Raw genomic sequence first — 12,258 nt, 5'->3', positions numbered from 1 at the left:
ATCAGCTTCTGGTGATGTTCAAGTCAACAGTATGAAATGGAATTAGGCAAAGGTCAGGTCTAGAGCTAAAGTTTTGGGGATGGTTTATATAAGAGAGACAGCTGAAGCCATGAATATATAAGATTGCACTTATTAAAGGAAGGCTGCCGAGGTAACAACTCTTGGGAGTTATGATATATGAAGTTTATGCAGAGAAGATTGCCTAATTGCTTCCTATGTTTCCTTACTATGAGCCTCTATTTTGCGTGGGGAAGCAATGTTTCCAGATAAAAAGCTTAATAATTTCCTTGTCTTCCTTGCAGAGAGGGTAGGCAATGAGATATAGGCAGAAGTCTGAAGGTATGGTTTCTGGGAAATCTTGTCAAAGGGAACCAATGGGTGGGAGGCAAATGCTGTTTTACTCTTCTCCAGCCTGGAAAGTAAATGTGATGGCTAGAGCTACATTAGCAATTTTGCAATAAAGAATTAACTTTAAGGAAACTGGCACATTAATTACATTGTGAAGCCCTCATACCAGTCCTAGATTTACTTCCTTCAGAAATCTTACATTAAATCATCATTGCTTCATCATCTTTCCTAGCAGCCAAATGCCATTCTTAAATTCAGTATTTTCTCAACTTTCCTCACTATGGCACACATAGTAAATGAAAAATATTGTCGATAAAGGCTGCTTGTCTGAGGGTAGAGTGGGACACCAGCTGCTATAGGCCTCACCTAGAGGCCAACAGAACAGAACTGACCATATTTCAGCATCCTAAAATCCATCTGGAATTTCGAGAAATGAGATTTAGGGAAAGTGTAGTATGAAAAAGGGAAGAAAGGAGAGTTTCAAGAATAAAGAAACACTAGAGCTTCTAAAAGTCTAGGATAGACTGAGAGAAGACCTTTGGAAAACAGATGATCATTGGAATGAGAAAGTTTCAGTCAAATAGTGACAAGAAATCTGATGGCAAGATATGATATTGGGCAAGTAAAAAGATTGAAAACAGCAATAGCAAGTACTGAAGAAAAGGAGGGGGGTCAGTAGTTCAAAGGGGTAGCAAGGAAGAGGAAAATATTTTCATTGTAAGAAAGTGTTGCAGAGGGGAAAGAATTAATAGAAGGGGAAAGAATGAAGATGAAGAATAGATAAATTTCATGGGAAAGTCTCAAAGAATCTTCACAAAAAAGAAATAGGATAAGAAAAACGCATTTTAAGAAAGGAGGGAAGCTGGGGGATTTAGGTGGGTATCTTTGATCTTAATTTATGAGCATGAAGCAAGAATGAATTGGGCTAAGAATCTTGACAATGAAATAAGTACTGGAGAATGTGAATGTAATGGGGAGATGAAGGGATTGCTAAGCAGTATTGTGAAATCAGCTTATGTCAGCTGACAAACAGCTGGGTTTTGTGAATTTTTCCACTTGTCAGTCTAGGATCAGGAGTTGAAAAATGGGAGGTAAAGATTTCTTGAATTTGAAACTGGCAAGGTGAATAGATTCATTTTTCTGATGAAACAAATCTATATAACAAGTATATAATGAAATTTCACTGGTATTAATGTTTTTGTTTTCATTCTCATGACTGGTATACAATACTGTTCATTTTCAAGATGCAACAGTCAACTAGTACTGGATCCATGATGATTCCAAGAGTTAAGTCACAGGTTCTTATAGCTTAAAAGCTGGATAGGTCCTTATTTGTCACTAGTTCAAGAGAAGAGGTATCTAAAGCCCAAACAAGAAACTTGCCCAAGGTCACAGTGATAGTGGCAGAGGTCTTCTGATTTTCACTTCAGTGCTCTTTGCACTATAGCAAATTCTTTCAGAAAGCACATCTACCAAAGTAAAATACATCACTAGTGATGGCCTCCCACTTAGTGGTCTAAAAAAGAAAACCTATAGCATCCCCTGGAATTCTTATTTAAAGTCAGTCTTGCCTTTTTTAAAAATACCATAGAAGCTAGTAAGCAATTTTACTTCAGCAAAAGTATATAGTCTGCCTTAAGACTTCTTATACATTGTTTCCAGGACCTTGTGAACTAGAAATAAACTTGGGACCTGTTATTTTGATTTGAATTGCAATGGGACAAAGAGAAATCAGGTGGGATCAGACCTCTGCATAAGTGCTAAGAATACCTCTCAAAAAGCCAAGGATACATTTGGGTATTCTTTTTTTTTTTTAATGTCTTTATTGTTGACAGTATTATAGGTGTCCCATTTCCCCTCACAACTGACCCCCTCCACTTTGCTCTCCCCCCCTCCCTAGGACTTCATCCCGTTATTGACTGTGTCCATGGGTTATGCATATATGCATATAACTTCTTCGGTTAATCTCTTCCCACCTTCCACCCCCCTTTCCACTTTTCTCTGAAATATGACCATCTGTTGCATGTGTCAATGTCTCTGGATTTAGTTTGTCAGATTCTTTTGTTCATTAGCTTCTTCTTAAAGAAGACCCTTCAACTTTTCCTGTAGTGCTGGTCTGGTGGTGATGAGCTCCTTTAGAGTCTTCTTATCTGTGAAGTTCATTATCTGACCTTCAATTCTAAATGATAGCTTTGCTGGGTAGAGCAATCTTGGTTGTAGTTCCATGTTTCTCATCACTTTGAATATTTCTTGCCACTCCCTTCTGGCCTGCAAAGTTTCTGTTGAGAAATCAGCTGATAGTCGTATGGGTGCTCCCTTGTAGGTAATTAACTGCTTTTCTCTTGCTGCTTTTAGGATTCTCTCTTTGTCTTTTACCTTTGGCATTTTAATTATGATGTGTCTTGCTGTGGGCCTCTTTGGGTTCCTCTTCTTTGGGACCCTCTGTGCTTCCTGGACTTGTAAGCCTATTTCTTTCCCTGGGTAGGGGAAGTTTTCTGTAATTATTTTTTCAAATAGGTTTTCAATTCCTTGGTCTTTCTTCCCCTTCTGGCATCCCAATAATACGAATATTGGGCCTCTTGAAGTTGTCCCAGAGGCTGCTTATATTATCTTCATATTTCTTGATTCTTTTTTCTTTTTGCTCTTCCGGTCAGGTGTTTTTTTGTTTCTTCATGTTCCAAATTGCTGATTTGATTCTCAGTGTTCTCTACTCTACTGTTGATTCCCTGTAAGTTATTCTTCATTTCAGTTCGTGTAGCCTTCATTTCAAATTGAAATTGGTACTTTATTATGTTACCGATTTTCTCAGTTATTTCCCTAATAGTCTGCTTAAACATCCTTATAAACAAAATTCTGAACTCTGTATCTGTTAGCTTGCTTGGATCTATTTCATTTAGTTCCTTTTCTAGAGATTTCTTCTGTTCTTTCCTTTGTGACATGTTTCTTTGCCTCCACATTTTGGCTGCTTCCTGGTGTTTGTTTCTATGTATTATGTAGAGCTGCTGTGTCTCCTGGAATTTGTAGAGTGGCTTTGTGTAGTAGGTGTCCTGTAGGGTTCAGTGGCTCAGCCTCCCCAGTAAGCTGAGATGGGCCTTCTAGGTGCTCCCCTGTGTGCACTGTCCTGTTGTAGTTGAGCCTTGGTTGCTGTTGGCGTCACTGGGAGGAACTGACCCCCCCCCCGGCCAACTGGCTATGAGGACCAGCTGCAACTACAGCCAAGAGGTGCTGTGCTGGAGACACCCTTATGGAGCAGGATTTACTTCAGTGGGGCTTTGATGTTCACCAAGTGCGCCCCTTGAGTGTGTCACTCGTGGATGTGGTAGGGTTGTAATCCAGCGTGGCCAAGTCTCACCACCAGGTGCACTGTCTCTGGGGCCTCCTGGGAGGTACAAAGTCAGTCTCTGCCAGTGCCTTGCCCAGGGCCACTCAGCATGAGCTACACAGCAAACCGTAGGTGGCTGCTACTTGTGCTGGGCTTGGATGTGCCCAGGAGAAGCCAAGCTATGAACCAATGCAGGCTGCCCCTGGTGCCAGGCCTGGGGCCACTTATCAAAGCTGTTTGGGGCATGCTGAGGCCAGCTGCTGCTGCTTGTTTGAGAGATTTTAGGAAAGTCCTAAGCATGAGGCTTAAGAGGCCACTTGCACAGAAAAGTCCCTGGAAATGGCCTGGATGAGGTGCAGGTGGGGAGGGGCGGGGCCTCCGGGAATCACGGGGCGGGGCCAAAGGTGTGAGTCAGGTGCTGGTGATTCAAATATGGCGCCTGCCTGCCAGCAGTGTGCCAAGAGGACTCGTCAAAGGAGCCATGGCCTCTGCCAGCCCTTCTGCCTGGGAGGAAGCTGCCCCTCCAGCTCTCACCCTAATTTCAGGCAGGTTAGTTCCTCCCCGAGTGTCCCAGGTCCTTTCAGGCTGCTGCCCGGTGCTGGGCTCAGAGGGAGCGCATCCGAGTGAGTCTGTGCGCGGGCCCTTTGAGAGGAGCTGCTGGGGCTCCCGCAGCCTCCACGACCCTCAGCTTTCGACAGTCCCCGCTGGTTTTCACAGCCCAGAGTTGTGGGAACGCCTCTCCCCGGCCCTGGAGCCCTAGGCTGGGGGCCTGCTGCGGGGCAGGGACCCCTCACTCCTCCGGGAAACCCCCACCACCAAGATTCCCTCCCGGGTTTCAACCCCGGCACCTGGTGTGGCCGAGGCCAAGTCTCCGCTATTCAGCCCCAATCCACCTGTGTCTCTCCCCCTCCTACCGCTCTCGATGCTTCTTCAGTTCCCTGGTTGTGGGGCTTCTGTTCAGCCAGATCTCAGGAGGCTCTGAGTGATGATGGTTCTGTATTTTAGTTGTAATTTTGATGTGGTTGAGGGAGGCGGCGGGTGCAGCTGTTACCTACGCCGCCATCTTGTTTATCTCCCCATTTGGGTATTCTTAAATAGTCCTAAGGTTGAGCTAGTCAAGGATCTTTGCAGTGCTGGCTGAATTACGAGCAGCCTAAAAAGAGATGGGATCTGCAGGAATTTCAAAATGCCTCCAAGACAAGGTTTACAAGGAGAGGTAGGGGAAAAAGATGCAGTATAAGTAAGCAAAGAAACAAGGAAGAATTGAGGCCACGATCCCTACACCTGTTATCAGCAAAGTGGCTCAGTTCTACAGGGGCCTGAGGGTCCTCTATTCTCCTCACATGCCAAACATTCACAGCTTCCCTCTAAGCTGTAAGGGTTTTTCCATTTGAAGATCGTAGTTTGCTGGGCAAAGCAACAGAAGTGCCAAGAGTCAGGTAGCAAAACAAAAAGCCTAGTAGGCTGGAAGAATTTTTTTTTAAAACTGTCTGTATCTAGTTCTTATTAACTTGAGGACTCACTCAGTACACTAGCTAGATCTTATAGATCTGCAGAGAATGATCTTTGCAGGAAATCTGTTACCTTAAGATGAAAAGAAATGTGAACCAACTCTGATCCCAATTCAGACTTTTGCCAACTGACAGCTCAGGTGAATGCCCTCTGAAATGGCCAGAAAGCAAAGTAGAGTGTATAATTGCAAAATAGTTCTCTTTCCCTTGGCATAAAAAAAAAAGAAAAAAGAAAAAGAAAAGTACTAAACCCTGAAACACAATGGTAAGTGGGAAAAAATATGATATTAAAAGTAGGAGAACTAAAAACCTTAAAGATTTAACTAAATGAGAGTGATCTCAAACCTGGTGCAAGGAGTATTTATTCTGTTTCAGAGAAGGTGAAGAATTTTGGAAAGTATTTGAAATGACTTCTAAGTTCAAGCAATATTATAGTATCTATTAGATATACATTAACATAGATACAAAATGACAATGACACAGATGCAAGCATTCATTCATTCAAATAAATATTTTTGAGGGCCTACTACAAATGTTACGTGTTAAGTGTTGGGGATACAACAGTGAGCAAAACAGAGTTCCTGAGCTCATAGAACTTCTAAAATAGTAGAAGAAATATACATTTGTAGAAAAATACAATTACACAGATGGTTCCTGATTAACAATGGACTCACTTAACATTTCTTAGCTTTATGACAATGCAAAAACCATATGCATTCCATAGAAACCATACTTCAAATTTTGATCTTTTCCCAGGCTAGTGATATGCTGTATGATACTCTTTTGTGATGCTGGGCAGCAGCAGTGAGATGATTTTGTCCAACTATAGGCTAATTAAGTGTTTTGAGCATGTTTAAGGTAGGCTTGGCTAAGCTATGATATTTAGTAGGGTAAGTGTTAAATGTATTTTCTACTTACAATATTTTTCAACTTACGGGGATTTATCAGGACATAACCCCATTGTAAGTTCAGGAACATCTATACATACAAAATTGCAAATTGTGATGAGTGCTGTGAAATAAAGTACAGAGTGCATTAAAAGTGTGTAACAGGGAACGTGGTAATAGGCTGCTAGTGACAACCAGAGAGCTTTTCAGACCAAATAATTTATTTTAAAAAATTCTGTGCTAACATCTCCCTGGCAGGGAGGGAGAACTGGGACCCTCAGATAAAAAGGTATCCATGAGCCTGGCCCATGTGCTCAGTGGTTGAGTGTCGACCCATGCACCAGGAGGTCACAGTTTGATTCCCAGTCAGGGCACATGCCTTGGTTGGGGGCTTGATCACCAGTAGGGGGTGTGCAGAAGGCAGCTGATCAATAACTTTTCATCACTGATGTTTCTATCTCTCTCTCTCCCCCTCTCTCTTCCTCTCTCTGAAATCAATAAAGATACATTTAAAAAATAAAAAATAAAGCTGAAGCTTTACTATATAACTAATCACGAGAAAGCCAAGAACATAGAATTTTTAATCTGTATCACATCATCACCGACTGCATAGGTAGACTTTAAATAAATTCTGAACCACAACAAAATATTCAGAGGAACAGACTTTTATCAGAATGGCCAGAATGAAACGCCTGAATTTCCATAGGCAGCCTGACAAGACAGCTTATGATAATCAGAGGTAATGAGCTATGCTCCTCTGGGCCTCTAAACTCCTGAGAGTGGGGACGCTTTGAAAGCCTGGTTATTGATGCAGAGACCTGAGGGGACTCTGAGGCCCAGCCTTTCCTAACAACACATACTTGACAAGGACTTGGATTTTTTAATAAAAAGAATGTATTTTTTGAAATCAAATTGCCACAGATGGTACAAAGGGATCTGAAATACCCGTTAAGTCTCTTTGCACTCCTATTTTTTCAGGTTGATGAACTTTTAAAACAAGAGATTCTGTTCTCAGGGGCCAATGGAACATATAAGAAGTCTGGATTAGGTAGCCCTGGGGAGCAGCACCCTACAGTGAGCCAACTGCTTAGTGGATACCTGAAAACAAGACCATGTAAACATTTCCCTGCTGCCTAAGCCTATAAAATCTGTACTGACAGATGCATGAAGTGGTGTGGGTGGCTGGGCAATGAGGCAACCAGCGGGAAAGAGCTGGCTGCACCTCCAGGTGTTAAAAAAAATGCAAGAGTTGCACATCCAATAAACCAACACTAAGTCAACTTAAGAGTTTTCCATTTCTTTGACTCCCACAGCTGCCCTTTTATTACTTTTTTCTCTTCAAGCCTGATCCAAAAGTTCATTTATTTGAATTCTTCCATATAAAATGATAGAAAGGGGTATAGAGAGTATAGGCACAGCTTGAGTTACCTGGCCAGCACCTATTAAACTGACTACTTAAGAACCAGAGCCAACACTGTTGAACAGCTATGAAGGGGAGATAATTAAAACTGACAATCTTTAGAAGCTGGGAAATTTCACTAAGAAGTTTACTGTAATCCTCTGGGTAGGTATCACCAGCAGACTATGGTCATTTGAGACTCCTAATAAATACTTGGTGTGAATTACAACAATAAACCCCTGCTGGGAGAAGCAGGATGAGAAGGGAATGGGAGAGCAACATGTAGCACTTACCATCTTCTGTTTCCTGCCACACGATGCCCTCGAGGTTGACGCTTGTCCCAGGTTCACAGGGGCCCAGACACTCAGGCTCGGTGGCTAGAGCTACATCACACGTGTTGACCCCAACTGATCGGGTACGAACCATGATCTGCTCACAGGGAGATGAGATGTCATTATTGACCACTGGCACTAAAAGGTGTAGCGGCAGCACTGCTGGTGTAGACACTGGGGACTCCATCTGTGGGGAAGAAAAAGCAGTAGCTGAGTTGCAGGAAGACCATCTAGAGGAAACACCTTCTCTGTATGTAATCTAGTCCTACATCTTTTCCTACCAGAATACAGAGGACTCTAAATATAAAAGACTTCGGTCTTTCCTTTCAAGTTCTAACTCATGATACCACCACAGATCTAACAGTTCAGATGAGTGTACCCTGTACTAGAAGCTTTCTTTCTTTTTTTAAAAAAAATTTATTGTTGAAAGTATCACAGATGTCCCCTTTTCCCCCTCATTCATCCCCTCCATCCAGCATCTACCCCCACCCCACTCCCCAGGCCTTCTCCACACTACTGTCTGTGTCCATAGGTTATGCATGTAATTCTTTGATTTATCTCCCCCACCCCTGCCTTAATAACAATTTTCATCATAAATTGTGCTTGTCTTATTTCTCTAGTGAAAGAAAATCAGGGCCAGTTTTCAGTAGTAACAGAGCACAAAGACTGATGAGAAAGAAAAGGACAAGTTTCTGAGCCATGTTCTACTGCTGCCACTATGCCTCCCAACAGTCTATCACTCAACAAATCATACATTAACGAGGCATAAAATCCAAGAATATGGGTGGGGATAAAGAAGGGGAGAAATATCCAGATCCTTGGAATGCCACTTCAAGAAGACTGGTTTTAATTCAACTTTAGCTAGAAGGAAGGAAGTGTTAGAAGTTATATAGGAGAGCTGGGAGTTTCTATTATAACAGCAAATAGTTCATGAGAATGGCATTTTGGAATGTGAATCTAACATCAAACTTATCTGTATGAAACAGGAGGTGTTGTTGCTACTCAAAAGCCAATCCACAGCAATCTGCTGATGAAATTATTACACACAAACACATATAGAAATAGCTGAACATAAGGACCAGTAATCTACCTCCAAATCTAGAACCTCTCACAAAAACACAATTACTTAGATTCCAAGAAGAATGCAACACATCTAGAGTTAAAAGAAAAGTTATAATAAAGAAAGTAATAATCCCTTAACTTTTAACTCCTAGCATTTATCAGGTTGACAAAGTACAGTGCCCAAATCCTAACTTAACATAGTGTTTTGCATATGCAAAGGCACTCAATACACACTGACTGACCTGGTATGATAGCAATCAGCAGACTTAGAAAGTGATAGGAACCCTCTTTCCCTGCAAAGACTTTTTAGTCCAGGTTGAATATATTCCTACAGACCTATATTCAGAGAGAGTCACACAATGAACCCCAAATACGAGCTGCTGGACAGCTCTGCCACAGAACTCTGGTTCTGGAATAGTCTACTGCATGACCACTACTCTACCTATAATCCACCTATTTCCTCTTAACACTGACATCTGGGTATTGCATCCATTCTCTGCAGTTAGTTGACATCTTGGCCTATAAGCCACTGCTATTTGTGGATCATCAGTGTCAGAGTCCACAGACTGCAAAAACACTGATTCTGATTAATTCTGGTGGCTGAAAAGCTGCCAAAACATTATCCCTATCTGCTTGTTGTTACATACACTAACCCTGTACTTCAACTCTGCCTTTTTCATAAAATGAAAGTGGAAGCCTGTGTAATGAATCTTCTGTATGATGGTAAATGCCAAAAGGTATTTCTGTTCTCTTTGCACTTAAAAATCAGGTATTCATAATTTAATTTGGTAACCTTCTTGGGATGTGGTACATCCTTGAAAGACTCTTTAACATTTCCATGCACAGACCTGAAGGTAGAAATATCACAGAAAAAGTAACTAGATTCCCTATTATGCCTGTGTAGTGCTGGAATCTTTAGTTCTGGTCACTAAGCCGGTTCAGGAATGCTACAAGAAGGTGGCTCTTAACTCTTTGAAAAGAAAGTTTCCTGGAGAGTTTACCCTTGAGAGAGTAAACAGATCATCTTTACTCTTGGCCTTACCTCTGTTTTTTCTTTTGGGAAAGAACTGAGGCAGAAGCAATTTTGCAGTCAGGATGTGCATTTCCTTTGCTTAGAGTTTGTTCTCTTTTCTATACCTTTCTTCTACTACACCAAGAGAAATTCCTACAAGGTCCTCTTTCTGGGACACAGAGATTGACCTAAACCTTCTAGGTCACTCCTGTGAATTTTCTAATTACCTCACTCAAGCATGCCCTGTTGCCAATCTGTTCCACTGCTGAAACAGCGATCTCAAGTACAGAAGGAGGTAAGTCCCCAGGGAGTCAGTCACCTACACACTCTCTCAGCCATCAAGGACAGCTCTCTTCTGGAAGTGGTTTCATTTCCTGCTGTTTTTCAGTGCTGCTGGAGTCCAGAGAGAAGATAAGCTACTAACATTCTAGATAAAGCCAAGCCCCTAGTTCCCTACTGACACATCCAGAAAACAACATCTAAATTATAAGTAGGAAACACCAATGTTGCATTCAAGCACTTTGCCAAATTAAACCCTGCTATAAACCCTAAAGAGAAGAAACTTAGCTGAACTGATCACTAAGAATAACAAGAATACATATGAGGAGCTGATTAACATGTATATGCAACAAACTACCTTACTGATCAGAGTTACTAAGTAGAGTTCAGGACCTCTGTGTGACGATGACTTTAATTATTTAGTTAATTAAAAGAGATTTTGGGGGTTGGGGAGAAGTGAAGAAATCCATCTATGGGTTTGGAACTATTCAGTTTCCTTGCACTTTGCAACAGAAATCTAAGGAGAAATCATGGTGCAGCACAATAATGTTTAATTAGAGCTCCAGCTCTGCTAATTACCGTTTGGTCACATCGATAATCTACATTAAGCCATAGTGCATAATAAGCAGCTCTGTGATATTCATCTAATAACCTAGGTGGCTTTATGGGATTTCATATTCTGCTATTCACTGGAACAAACATAGCTTCATTTATCACTTCAGAAAAGAATAAAAATCAGAAAAGGACTCATTTTGCCATCTTTCCCATATACTTAGGATATAAGAACGGGGATTGTCAGATTGATGCCAGCAAGGAAAATAAGGAGCAGGAATATAAAAAGTTAAGATAATGAAATACCTTAACAACTAGGACAACAATAAAAGCTGGGCCAGCTCTCACTCTGAAACGCTAAGTGCCACCATGGCTTCTGGGGCTCACTGAATGCAGGAGGGAAACAACAAAACAAAACAAACCCCTGAAAAGACAGAGAATTTAAAAATGAAAATCTCTGAAGTTTCTCAACAATTCATGTCCTTTATCTTTTAATGATACTTTTCAATTCACGTTTAGATATTAGTTTAAATAGCACCTATTAGGGATCTGAGTGCTGCTGACAGGCAGGTGACACAGAAATGAGAGACAGTAAGGAATGGCCAGAGCCATTAATCTCCCTGCAACTGACTTTAGCTGCTTTCCACACATGAGAGGCGCTGATGGGAAAAAATTCAAGGCTGCAAAAGAATTTTTGGGATAGAAAATGCAGTGAAGAAATATTTGGTTCAGACCTTCTCTTCTCCCCTGCATAAATATGAGTCTGATATCTTCACCTTCACAATCAAAAGGTAGAAAGCAAGCTGGCCTGGCCGGAGTGGTTCAGTTGGTCAAGTGTTGTCCAGTGCCCTGGAAGTTGCTGGTTTGATTCAGGTAAGGGCACATACCTGGTTGTCGTTTGCTCCCAAGTCGGGGAGTTGTATGGAAGGCAAATGATAGATGTTTCTCTCTCTCCCTTCCTTTCTCTAAGCATGTCCTTAGGTGAGGATTTTTTTTTAAAAGGAAACTGGTTCTACTGATAACTGTAGTAGCTCTAAGAAACTCCCATTTATCCAAGAATGAAAGATAATTGGGGACAATGGTTAGATGACCGTTCATACTTATTCAGAATTATCGGATAAGATTTTGTAAAAAGTAGAATGCCATCAAATATATTAAATACTATTTGATAAGATGTTATCTTTCTTCAATAGTTGCAAAGGTCCTTCAAGATTTTACAGTGACTAAGCATCAGCAATACTAACAGTAATATGGATTCCTGATTCATGGACAAATGTAAGGTGTCCCCCAAAAATGTATATACACTTTAACAGCTGATAACTCACTTAATTTTCACTCCTTTTCAGGTTTAACTGATGTGAAATAATGGGTAAAGCCAGACTAAGCTTTAAACAAAGAACAGTTACCCTAAAATGCCCCTAGACTTTTTTTTTTTTATGGGGATACGGAAAAGATAAAGTTTATGGTACAAAATTGGCAACAGTTGACGAATTGAGGGTGCACAAATACCGAACGAAATGATTCTTGATGTTTGCGATTCCATTGTTTTGTGTT

General features: G+C 41.2%; 1 protein-coding gene across 1 annotated transcript in view; it reads right to left on the bottom strand.

Annotated features, from left to right (window-relative positions):
- Positions 1 to 12,258, bottom strand: part of ZNF609 (zinc finger protein 609) — a 186,931-nt gene that overhangs the window by 51,772 nt on the left and 122,901 nt on the right. Inside the window, exon 3 of the mRNA XM_081121694.1 lies at positions 7,761 to 7,986. Within this exon, the coding sequence (XP_080977820.1) occupies positions 7,761 to 7,986 (226 nt within the window). The remainder of the gene's footprint in view (positions 1 to 7,760; positions 7,987 to 12,258) is intronic.

Source organism: Miniopterus schreibersii (assembly GCF_964146895.1).
Source record: "Miniopterus schreibersii genome assembly, chromosome: 1".
Classification (NCBI taxonomy): Eukaryota; Metazoa; Chordata; class Mammalia; order Chiroptera; family Miniopteridae; genus Miniopterus; species Miniopterus schreibersii.
The sequence above is the reverse complement of the archived record's forward strand: the minus strand, read 5'-3'. Positions and strand labels throughout refer to the sequence as shown.